This window comes from Chaetodon trifascialis, chromosome 9 (assembly GCF_039877785.1).
Source record: "Chaetodon trifascialis isolate fChaTrf1 chromosome 9, fChaTrf1.hap1, whole genome shotgun sequence".
NCBI classification, from domain to species: Eukaryota; Metazoa; Chordata; class Actinopteri; order Chaetodontiformes; family Chaetodontidae; genus Chaetodon; species Chaetodon trifascialis.
In genome coordinates, this window is record NC_092064.1 from 29,919,247 (window position 1) to 29,931,726 (window position 12,480).

The 12,480-nt window shown below is 48.3% G+C and overlaps 2 protein-coding genes across 2 annotated transcripts in view; one reads left to right on the plus strand and one right to left on the minus strand.

Moving 5' to 3' along the window:
- The window catches only part of rpl35a (ribosomal protein L35a), a 61,818-nt gene that overhangs the window by 17,356 nt on the left and 31,982 nt on the right, over positions 1 to 12,480 (plus strand). The gene's annotated exons all lie outside the window — the stretch shown is intronic.
- abcf3 (ATP-binding cassette, sub-family F (GCN20), member 3) lies at positions 652 to 11,879 on the minus strand. Its single transcript, XM_070970906.1, has 21 exons — positions 11,766 to 11,879; positions 9,761 to 9,908; positions 9,437 to 9,513; positions 9,273 to 9,328; positions 9,058 to 9,155; positions 8,842 to 8,964; positions 8,481 to 8,747; positions 8,126 to 8,206; positions 6,792 to 6,851; positions 6,481 to 6,537; positions 6,314 to 6,336; positions 5,936 to 5,991; positions 5,645 to 5,845; positions 4,277 to 4,353; positions 4,007 to 4,051; positions 3,177 to 3,309; positions 2,854 to 2,942; positions 1,899 to 1,990; positions 1,674 to 1,806; positions 1,490 to 1,577; positions 652 to 1,188 (listed from the first exon to the last, which is right to left on the minus strand). The coding sequence occupies exons 1-21, from the start codon at positions 11,836 to 11,838 to the stop codon at positions 1,030 to 1,032; spliced, it is 2,136 nt and encodes a 711-aa protein (XP_070827007.1). The 5' UTR covers positions 11,839 to 11,879; the 3' UTR covers positions 652 to 1,029.

The following is a 12,480-nucleotide window of genomic DNA, read 5'->3' on the forward strand; positions in this document are numbered from 1 at the left end:
GCTCTCGTCTTTCTTCCTCACACCTTCTTCTTCATCGTTAAACCCGGCATGTTGTGACATTTCATCTGGTGTCGTTTTAGTCGTAGACATTTTAGCAGTTTTTATTTTGTAAACCACATTTAGTCTCGTCTTTATTCGTCCACAATATTGCATTATATATTTAATTATTTACCGTCACATGACCAGCATTTACGTTGCGTCTCGTCTCGTCTCGTTTCGTCACACGATAAAGGTTCATTGACGACGATTTTTAGTCATAATTTTCGTTGATGAGCAACACGAGCTAGCAGCAGCTAAAGTAGCCTGTAGCTACGGCGGTCTGGTCAGCTGACTCAAGTGACATCACTCGAGGACACTGATCAGATCGTCCCCATTGGTTTGTTATCAGTTTTCTTCTCTGTGGAAAGATGTGAGGTTTATGGCGTCACACAGTGGACATCGTGTCTCTCAGCATGGACGAGACAAAGCCAGCAAGCTTCGTGGACGGAAACCACAACGACCTTTTTTCAATGTAATGACTCCAAACAAACAAACCTGAACAAAGTCAAAGCACCTGAACGCCGCTTTGACTCCGAGTTCATCTGCTCACTTTTCATTTTACGCGTTAAGTCGATAGCGTCCGTGAAAACCACTGAAGACAGAAACTGAACACATGATCTGATGGTTTTTATTCGTCTCTGAATGGAAATATAATGTTTGACGCTCAAGTCCTTTAAAACTGATAAAACCTCCAAAGTCCATACAAAACAACATCAGCTTCAAAGTGGCGATATACTGATGACAGGCGGCTGTTTGACTTTCAAATAAACTCCAGAACATTCATGACGACTCCTCCAGACTTCCCGGTGACCTCAACGGGTGACCAGAAGCAACCAATCAGCTCGCAGCAGATCATCACCTGAAGCAGGAGGTGAGACAGTTCAGAGAAGAAAACGTCCTCCGGTCTGCTCTGATGGCCGATCGGCTGCCGTGACAGGTGTCGTTATGGAGGGGGCGGGGTTTATGTTAGCGGTGGGCGGGGTCAGTTTCTCACAGGTAACCCTCCTTCTTGAACTGCTCGTGCAGGATGTCTCGGTACTCGTCGAAACCGCCGTCGACACGTCGCACTTTCCCGCCTTCACACACCCACAGCTCCTTACACACCAACCGGATCAGACGCTCGTCGTGTGACACCAGGATGACCCCGCCCTGAAACACATGACATCACACACTGAGGAAACACACCTGAGATACACCTGCAGCGACACACACACACACGTCAGGAAACTGAAGGTTTCATGTAATTTAGCTCTTCTGGATTTTTTATGTAAGAAACATAAAGAGGAGTCAAACGATCGATTGTGGAGTGCACACCTGGTCAGGTAAGACACCTGCTGGACATCTGACAAGGTGTGACCCTGACATACCTGGAGCTCAGGTGTGCAGCGCTGTTTCACTGATGTGCAGATTATTTCACCACAGAAGAAGAACAGGACACACTCTCACTCACTTTAAACTTGTTGAGGGCTTTAGCCAGAGCCTCGATGGTCTCCATGTCCAGGTGGTTCGTCGGCTCGTCCAGGATGTAGAAGTTTGGGCTGGAGGACAGACAGATGACATCATCACCATCACCATCATCATCATCATCATCATCATCAGGTACACTAATAGCTGGACCCTGAACGTCTCACTACCATGGCATGGTCATCTGTGCGAAGGCCACCCGGCTCTTCTGTCCTCCTGACAGACTGGCCACCGGCCTTGTGGCCAGCTCTCCGGTGATACCGTAACCTCCCAGCTGGTGGCGATACTCCTCCTCCGTCCGACCTGTGACACAAACACCAGCCAATCAGAATCTCGAACAAAGCCTCGGTGTGAGTAGCTGTTGTAGTTTTGGTTGCCGTGGTTTCGGTGGTTACCGGGGAACCTGTTGAGCAGCAGCTCCACAGAGCAAACGTTCAGGTCCAGCTGGTCCACGTGATGCTGACTGAAGTAACCGATCTTCAAGTTCCTGATGACAAATGAAAACCACCAGCAAAGAAGCTGCAGTAAATGGCTGCGCTAATAAAAGGTTCTGTGGAAACAGTCTGCGAGCGAGTCCCTGAAAACAGTTCCTAAAGAGCACACAAACCGTTTCCTGGAACGGTAAACACACATACCTGTGTGGATTGTCCAGTAAACATTTCCTATCAGCAGTGTTTAAACGGCTGCCTGAACAAAGCATGTAAAGGTTTCTCTAAGAACAGTTCCCTGAGAACAGCACAGGAACAGTTCCCTGTGAGCAGCACAGGAACAGTTCCCCGTGAACAGCACAGGAACAGTTCCCTGAGAACAGCACAGGAACAGTTCCCTGTGAGCAGCACAGGAACAGTTCCCTGTGAGCAGCACAGGAACAGTTCCCTGAGAACAGCACAGGAACAGTTCCCTGTGAGCAGCACAGGAACAGTTCCCTGTGAGCAGCACAGGAACAGTTCCCTGTGAGCAGCACAGGAACAGTTCCCAGTGAACAGCACAGGAACAGTTCCCTGTGAGCAGCACAGGAACAGTTCCCGGTGAGGAGCACATGAACAGTTCCCTGAACAGAAAGGGTTAACAAGTGGTTCCCCCAAGAGAGCGAACAGCACCAGATATAAAGAGTGTAAACTGTTCCCTACATGGAGAAAAGGTTCCTCAAACAGAACCCACCAACAAAGACTAAACGGTTCCCTGAACAGAGCGTGAACAGTTCGCTAATGGTTCTCTATACTGAGTGTAAAAGGTTCATCGAGCAGAACATGAAAGGTATCCTGTAAACTGTTCTGTACAAACAGGAGCAGCTCAGGTGAACAAGCTCAGGTGACTGCTCTGCTCTCATTGGTCTGTTAGTCATCTTACCTGTGAGCTTGTCTGACTCCGCTGACCGGCGTCAGCTCACCCATCAGCAGTTTGAGGATGGTCGATTTACCGGCGCCGTTTTCGCCGACCTGACAACAAACACGACACGACACGTGAACCCCACCACCGTCCATCCCGATTACTGATCAGGTGACTGGTCGTTAAAACTACACATTTTTGTTCAATCAAACTTTTCCCATGAGTTCACACTCTCTGGATCCTACAGGTGAGACTGAAGGATCAACTTTACATGTTCATATGACAACAGCTGCCACTAACGGGCATCCGGTCACCCATTGGTTAATTTTATTGATGACACGTACGATGCAGATGCGAGACTCGAGGTCAGCTGACAGGTTGAGTCCGGAGAAGAGGCACTGGTCTGGAGTGTAACAAAACTCCACCTCATCCAACTGCAGGATGGGAGGAGACAGCTTCTCAAAGTTATCTGGAAACCTGCAAGAGGACAAACGCAACACGTCAATCAACCAGTCAACATCTGAGCGGACAACAATCCGTCCAATCAGAGGCGAGATGAAACAGCTGCCGTTTTAAAGCCTCGACAGTCGTCAGCACCTGTGTTACAGGTAACGTGGCCACATTAACCTGGACCAGACGTCCACACGGTACAGACGACAGAAAGCAGCCAGTACACCTGAGCTGGACACTACCTGTCCCAGGTGGGCGGACTGGTTATTCAAGAAAACACAGCTTCATTTACAAAGTTGAGCACGATTAAAAAAGGTGCTCTCTCGATATGCACCCCAGCGTTCTTGTTCTAAGCCAAAGGAGTTATGTTCTTAATTTTGGTATGTAATTGATTTCCTCTGTGGTGTGATTGGGAGAGGACCAATCATCCCGAACTGTATATCTTGTGTAATTGTGGATGTCTTGCTGGATGAATCTGTTGTAATGTACAGACAATAGGAGGTGACTGGTGAATTGTTAACCATGAAAATCATAATAAAAACAAAATTGAAAAAAATAAATAAATAAATAAAAAAAGGTGCTCTCTGTAGTACACCGCATTGATGCAGTACCCAGCTGAAAGAGTACTTTAGTGTACTTCACTGAGGATTCGTCCTCTGGGGACCTCGCATGTCTGAGGCCAGGTTCACCTCAGAGAAAACATGGCCGACACTCATCGTCTTACCTTAAAGTCACCTCAGTCTCTTTCTCGATGGGCTTCAGTTCAGGTCTGCAGGAGAGAAAAACACAGTACATCAGGTACACCGAGTACAGTGTCTGTGGAATGTACTGAAGACAGACAACACACCTGACACACCTGGTGCTGATCAAGTACATCTGAGTCCAGGTGGATGTTACTGACACACATTTAAATCAGGTGTGCATCAGGTGTGACAGGTGTGTCTGAGGTGTGCAGATACAGGTGCTCAGGTGTGCCACCTGTATGAATACTCACAGCCTCTCCAGCAGTTTGAGTTTGCTCTGGACCTGAGCTGCTCTGTTAGCGTTGTAACGAAATCTGTCAATAAACACCTGAAACACAAACATGCCAGTGTCACTAACAGAATGCATTCTGGGAAAAGAGGCGCATCATGTGACCTTCATCCAACTAAAAACAGACTCTTTGTAGTGGTACCTGTATGTGCTGTCTGTACTGCAGCAGCGGTACCTGTATGTGCTGTCTGTACTGCAGCAGCGGTACCTGTATGTGCTGTCTGTACTGCTGTCTGTACTGCAGCAGTGGTACCTGTATATGCTGTCTGTACTGCTGTCTGTACTGCAGCAGCGGTACCTGTATGTGCTGTCTGTACTGCTGTCTGTACTGCAGCAGTGGTACCTGTATATGCTGTCTGTACTGCTGTCTGTACTGCAGCAGCAGTACCTGTATGTGCTGTCTGTACTGCAGCAGTGGTACCTGTATGTGCTGTCTGTACTGCAGCAGCGGTACCTGTATGTGCTGTCTGTACTGCAGCAGTGGTACCTGTATGTGTTGTCTGTACTGCAGCAGCGGTACCTGTATGTGCTGTCTGTACTGCAGCAGCGGTACCTGTATGTGTTGTCTGTACTGCAGCAGCGGTACCTGTATGTGCTGTCTGTACTGCAGCAGCGGTACCTGTATGTGCTGTCTGTACTGCAGCAGCGGTACCTGTATGTGCTGTCTGTACTGCTGTCTGTACTGCAGCAGTGGTACCTGTATGTGCTGTCTGTACTGCTGTCTGTACTGCAGCAGCGGTACCTGTATGTGCTGTCTGTACTGCAGCAGCGGTGCCTGTATGTGCTGTCTGTACTGCAGCAGTGGTACCTGTATGTGTTGTCTGTACTGCAGCAGCGGTACCTGTATGTGCTGTCTGTACTGCAGCAGCGGTACCTGTATGTGCTGTCTGTACTGCAGCAGCGGTACCTGTATGTGCTGTCTGTACTGCTGTCTGTACTGCAGCAGCGGTACCTGTATATGCTGTCTGTACTGCAGCAGCGGTACCTGTATGTGCTGTCTGTACTGCTGTCTGTACTGCAGCAGCGGTACCTGTATGTGCTGTCTGTACTGCAGCAGCGGTACCTGTATGTGCTGTCTGTACTGCAGCAGCGGTACCTGTATGTGCTGTCTGTACTGCAGCAGCGGTACCTGTATGTGCTGTCTGTACTGCTGTCTGTACTGCAGCAGCGGTACCTGTATGTGCTGTCTGTACTGCTGTCTGTACTGCAGCAGTGGTACCTGTATGTGCTGTCTGTACTGCTGTCTGTACTGCAGCAGCGGTACCTGTATGTGCTGTCTGTACTGCAGCAGCGGTACCTGTATGTGCTGTCTGTACTGCAGCAGCGGTACCTGTATGTGCTGTCTGTACTGCAGCTGGGCCTCATACTCTCTGTGTTGGTTCTTCAGTCTGTCTTCTTTGGTTTTTATGAAGTTTTCGTAGTCGCCACGGTAACTGTCCAGCCTCTGAGAGTGCAGGTGGATGATGTCTGTTACTACGGCGTTCAGGAAGTTTCTGTCGTGGGAGACGACCAAGATGGTGGACTGCCACGTCTGTGGGATGAGTGACTTATTAGCTTCTGGGTAACGTTCCCATTGTTTCCAATGAGGTATGCTAACGCTAAAGTGAGTCATAGTTCAGACCTGCAGGTAGTTCTCCAACCACAGAATGGCTCTGACATCCAACATGTTGGTAGGCTCTGCAACACACGCACATACACACAGGAACACAAGGAAAACATGAGAATACTACCACAAAACCACAAAACTACTACTTATATTTCTACTCTTCTCACCAAGTAACAAAACTACAACTACCACTGCCAGAACTACTATTACTCCTCCTAAACTTACTCCTACTACAATATTCCTACTTCATGTACTCCCACTTATCTTCCTCTTAATACCACTAGCAGTCCTCATACAACTACAACTTGTACTCCTACTACTCCTCGTCCTACTGTTACTCATACTACCACATGTACTGCGTCCACTGGCGGCAGTGAGGAGAAGCTGACTCACCGTCAAGCAGCAGCAGGTCCGGCCTCGTGGAAACAGAGAAACAAAGACACAAAGTAAACGTCATGTGTACTTCATTATGTGTATCATCACACACACACACGTGTACTTGTACACCACCATTTACCACCACGACTGACTGAGAGCAGGAACTGAAGGCTGAAACTCACCGAGCAAACAGAGCTCTGGCCAGCGCCAACCTCATCCTCCATCCTCCTGAGAACTCCCTAGAGACACACACACGCACACGCACGCGCACACACACACACACACACACACACACACACACACACACACACACACACACACACACACACACACACACACACACACACACACACACACACACACACACACACACACACCATAAACCAACATGCAGTAGAGTGTGTTCTACATGTAAATCTGTGTGTGTGTCTGTGTGTGTGTGTGTGTGTGTCTGTGTGTGTGTGTGTGCGTGCACACGCTGGAGCAGACTCACTTGGTGGTCTGCTGTTGCATTTTGGGAGAGAATCCAAGGCCAGCCAGGATGACAGAGGCTCTGATTGGATGAGAGAGATGTCAATCACACACATACATCAGCGCCTTGATTCCAGAGTGAATGACGTGGATGTGAAGTCAGCGCCTCCTGCTGGTGCCTCAGTGTGTCGAGGGCAGTGAATTCCTGTTTTCCATCTAATGTGGATTTGACTTAAAGGCGCAGACAGAACAAATAATCTGCTGCAGACACAAAGGACATACATGTCATGATACGTGAGGACGGTCTGCAGACCGCCATCACTGCTGCCTCGTGGAGACAGACAAGAACGTCCGTGGAAGCGGAGTCAGAGGACTTGAGCTTAAATGTTTGATCACTGTGGTTTGATGAAGCTCTAACAGAGATTTCAAGGAAGCTTAATGAATATTGTGATATCACATTACTTATTACTTTGGTAGCACGGTGGCACAAGTGGTAACACTGTCGCCTCACAGCTAGAAGGTCCCTGGTTCGAATCCCGCTGTGGGCGCTGGTGGCGTGTCCTCCACCATGCCTTCAGTGCCTGCTGCTCGAGGAAAAAGGGCGTTTCTGTGTGGAGTTTGTATGTTCTCCCCGTGTTCACCCGGGGTTTCCTCCTTAAATAACCCCCACTAAAAACATGCAAGACCAACGGTGACGAAGAAGGATGGGTCCCCGGGCGCGGCACCGGCATCAGCTGGCAGCTGGCAGCCCACCGCTCCTGGTCTGAGGAACGACGGACCGAGGACGGGTCAAACGCGGAAAAAATAATTTCACATAAAGCATGGCGTGTGTGCGTCTCCTCCTCCCTGTAGCATGTGTGTGCTGTGATTCATAAAGTACATCTTAATCTTCATCTTATACTTTCACTTCATGACTGCATCAATCAATAGTACAGCTGTGGTTTTTACTGCAGTACAGCTGTAGTTTTTACTGCAGTACAGCCGTGGTTTTTACTACAGTACAGCCGTAGTTTTTACTGCAGTACAGCTGTAGTTTTTACTGCAGTACAGCCGTGGTTTTTACTGCAGTACAGCCGTAGTTTTTACTGCAGTACAGCCGTAGTTTTTACTGCAGTACAGCTGTGGTTTTTACCACAGTACAGCCGTAGTTTTTACCGCAGTACAGCTGTGGTTTTTACTGCAGTACAGCCGTAGTTTTTACTGCAGTACAGCTGTGGTTTTTACTGCAGTACAGCCGTAGTTTTTACCGCAGTACAGCCGTAGTTTTTACTGCAGTACAATTGCATTTTTTCCTGCAGTACAGTTGTCGTAGTGATGTGAATGTTGTGAGTGAGACTGTGTGGTTGCCATGGTTACCGAGCTGGAGCTTTGTCAGCCTCAATCTCCTCCAGCTTGCCGTAGATCTCCGACAGTCGGACGCTCTCCATCCCGTCAGCACTGAGACAAGAAACACAAGCACAGACTGAGAAGGACACTCAGGTCACTTCAGTGTCTTCATAGCAATGGCCGCAAACTGAGGGCGTCAAGGTGAAACACCTCTACCACAGACAGCCGGGGACTTTGAAGGAACGTAACAGAAGGCGTTCACACCTGGCCTCAGGTGAACACCGGACCAGGCCGGCAAACCACTCCAAACCTGCTCTGGATTAAAGCTGCGCTGTCGTTCTGCCTGAACGCAGCGTCACCCTGCGTCTGTCAGTCAGGATCTTACGTTCCGTTGGCGATGCGAGCGTTCAGCCTCTTCTCCTCGCCCAGCAGACCCTCCCTCAGCGTGTCGCTCTCCAGGACGCTCTGCAGCGCCGGCGTCTCGTCTCCGGCCACTTCCTGTTCCACGTGGAGGATGGAGATGTGAGCTGGGACACGCAGGTTACGACTGGCCAACATCTTCAACAGCGTCGTCTTCCCCAGTCCGTTCCGACCAATCAGACCGTACCGCCGACCAAATGCCAGAGACAGCTCCGCCCCCTGCAGCAAACACCTGGAGACAGAAATATCTTCAGACCTCAGATATCTTCATCAGACCTCAGATATCTTCATCAAACCTCAGATATCTTCATCAAACCTCAGCTCACCTCTCTCCAAACGAAACATCAAAGTTCTCGATGCGGATGTCATAACTGCGATTCTTTCCTGATTGGTCGACTCGATTGTCCTTCTTACTGCTGGCCTGACTGGCCGACGCCTCCTCCAGGACTCTGTGAGAGACAGCAAAGAAGGACAGGTGAGGACAGGTGCGCTGCTGAAGACAGAGAGGACAGGTGAAACACAGGTGTGAGGTGTGCACTGACAGCGGGCTGGAGGCCTTCTGAGAGTCCTTCTCATTCCTGCGTTCGTGTTTGGCTCTCAGCTTCGCTTCGGCCTTCTCCAGTTTCTTCGCGTCCACTGTCTGAGGAGACACAGACAGGAAGTGATGTGTTTAATGACACCTGTCAGCAGAAGCTTTTAATCCAAACAGGAAGTCTTTTATTGCGAAAATAAGATTCAAGTCTTAAAAACCACTCACCGTGTTCTGAGGACGCTTCATCATCCAGATTCCCTGAACGTCTTCTGCTGCACTGACTGAGGACGGTGGAGACAGACGCGTCAAAACAATGAGACCTAATGTCTTCTGTAGCTATCTGATCAGATATCATCGGAAGTTCAAATACAGTGAAACTTTATTATTACCTATGTCGCCAGAGATCTGAGACAGCTGCACTGGAGCGTCCAACAGCACCTGTCTCTGAGAGCCATGACGGTTGTTCCTGTTTGACAAACACATAAAACACACCTGCTCAAGAGACATGTTCCTGTTTCTGAAGGCAGCCTGTGGCTGAAGGAGTCGAGGCTGTGGTCTGATCTGAAGTGATGGAGACGAGCTGCTGCAGCTGCTGCAGCCTGTCAGACACTAACACACTGATGTTTCTCAGCTGTCTGAATCGTCCCTCTGATGGAAGTGATTGTTCAATCATTGCAAAGCTTTTGGAAGACGTGACGTCTCCTCGTCCTTACAGTTTGAGAGTGTTGAACATCTGGAGGCAGATGTCTCTGACGTCGTCTTCGTTTTTACTGTCTGCAGACACTTCCTGCAGGACTCCTCCGATGGCATCGTAAACCTCCTCCCCATCCTCGAAATCTGCTCCTCCGCTGTCCAAAACACCTGAAACACACACATTTCCATTCAGCGCTTCACTCACAGCGCCTGCTGCATCCAACACCTGCTCAGGTGTTAACACACCTGCTGAGATCAAAGGTGGACACTTTGACTGAGACATCAGTGAAGAGACGGGGGCACTTGATCAACTGTCGACTATTAAATCCATCAACGACTATTTTGTTGATTCATTTCTATTTCTGAATAACTATTTTAAGACAAAAGTCAAACTTGTGTGATTCCACCTCCTTCAGTGTGAACGCTTTCTCCTTCTTGACTCCTCTGTGACATTAAACTGAATGTCTTTGCACGCTGGACAAAACAAGGACGTCCTGTTGGACTTTGGGAAACACTGATGGACATTTTATAGACCAACTAATCAATGAATGGAGAAAACCACGCCCAACGGTGATGTCACAGCGCACAGACACATCCGGGAGCACACCTGTACATCACGACAGCAAGGTGAGGAGCAGAGGCGTCTCGGTCTGGACGTCTGAGAGGGATGGCTTTAAAATCTGATCAACGTCGAAACCTGCTTCACTCCGTCTGAACGCTCGTTTACTGTTTGCTATGCTTGTTTTTGACTCTTTATTCAGGCAAACATTTTGATGTATTTGAGTTCAGTTTGTTGGGATAAGATAAGATAAGATAAGATAAGATAAGACTTTATTGATACCACACCAGGGAGATTTAGTCGTTACAGCCAGCAGGTAACAAAAAGCAGGCACGGCGGCAAAGAGGTCAAAATAAAAATGTGAAAGTACACGAGACAGAGAACGGAAAAAGCAGTGATGTACACGTGCATTTGTACAGATTCTACAAAAGTAGATGCTAAGAATCCGACTGCCACACGAAAGCACTGCTGCTGGTCGTCCTGCTGCTGGTCGTCCTGCTGTCAAGGTGTAGATTTTGGACACTTTGAAGGTGAAATTTGCTTCTACATTGTACTGCTTTCATTGTAGTTATGGAAAGCAATCTTAAACACTAGCAGAGGAAGGTAATGAAGTACATTTACTCCTTAAATACTTCTATTTAATGTTATTTTCTACTGTTTTTCAGAGCGTTTGAGCTCACTGTGTTTCAGTGGCAGACGGAACAGTTTCAGTACTACGAGTCAGTGTATACAAGTACTACTCCACTGCGCATGAAGTACTTCAAATCAGCTGCAAGTACAAGAATCAAAGTCAGCTCTTCTAGTTTGTTCTTCAACGAGCCTGTGAATATTCTCATTCATCCAGGTCATTGTAAGCTTCAGGGCATTCAATCGTTCGCAACTGGACCGTGTCAGTTCGTCTTGGAAGACGTTTCGCCTCTCATCCGACACACACACACACACACACACACACACACACACACACACACACACACACACACACACACACACACAGTGTCACAGTCATTGTGTCAGATGACATCCACCTTGTCCGGCTCATGGTCCACCTGTGGTGAAGACGACCGGAACTCACCGACTGAACTTCCTCATTTAGTTTAATACAGGTCGAGACTTCGGGCCGTTTCCTTCCTCCACAGGCTTCACGGCACGAGCATTGCCGCCGTGACACTCCCGTGACACCGCCACGGTTCATGTGGGTCAGTGTTCGGGGTTGGGTCCTGTCAAACCGGACTATAATCCCCCAACTAATCACGTTTTAGTCAAGATAATCTAACCCCGCGAGCCACGCCGCGCTAGCCGGTGCCCTCCTGTGAGTACAGTCAGCCGTTAGCTCATTAGCTCCGGAGCTAAGAGCAGCGGCTGTCTGGCTAGCAAGGCAGATTACAAACCGGTCTGAACCGGTCTGCCGGCCGAACAGACAGCGGCTCTGTCCACGGCACACAGCGGCTCTGTCTCTGGCCTCTTACCTGTGATGTAGTCGAACACCTCCGAGTCGATCTCAGGAAACTCGCTCTTCAGAATGTCCACGTACGTCGCCATGATACCCGGCCCTAGACACCGCTGCGACACGCATGCGTCAATATGCGACACCGCAGGGAATTCTGGGGGATGATGTTTTTATGCTGGTTGTGTTGACGTCGACATCCAACGATTAAAGCCGACAAATGAGCCAAACCGGAAATAAAATCGTTGTTTTTCTTTAATATAATAATGTCTGTGATTATTTGTCTGTCATCAGGAGTTTTTTTCTTACAGCTGCTGCGAAAACATTAACCTCCACCAACCCGCAACATTCACACCAAAACCTCCACCAACCCGCAACATTCACACCAAAACCTCCACCAACCCGCAACATTCACACCAAAACCTCCACCAACCCACAACATTCACACCAAAACCTCCACCAAGCCACATCATGACCTCAACTGATTTACTTTTGCTGGAAATTATTTTACACATTGAAAAACTTTTTGGGAAATTTCACCTAAACAAAGAAATGTAACAAGTCCAATGCTTTATTTCTTTCTGTTTTTCGTCTTTTTGATTGTTTTTTGATCATCTTATTGAGTGTCTCATATGAGATGACTTTAAAACTGTACTTTAGAGTTTTTTATCAGATGGCTTTGTGCTCAGATAAATAAATAAATCAACAGAACTTTATGTATATGTCTTTCCTTGCTG

Excerpts from the sequence above, each read along its gene's own strand:
- abcf3 (XM_070970906.1), bottom strand. The coding sequence starts at position 11,838 with ATGGCGACGTACGTGGACATTCTGAAGAGCGAGTTTCCTGAGATCGAC. Across the intron at positions 9,156-9,272 it reads TGAAGCGTCCTCAGAACACG|ACAGTGGACGCGAAGAAACT; the intron begins GTGAGTGGTTTT and ends GTGTCTCCTCAG. Across the intron at positions 1,991-2,853 it reads GGAGTCAGACAAGCTCACAG|GAACTTGAAGATCGGTTACT; the intron begins GTAAGATGACTA and ends ATTTGTCATCAG.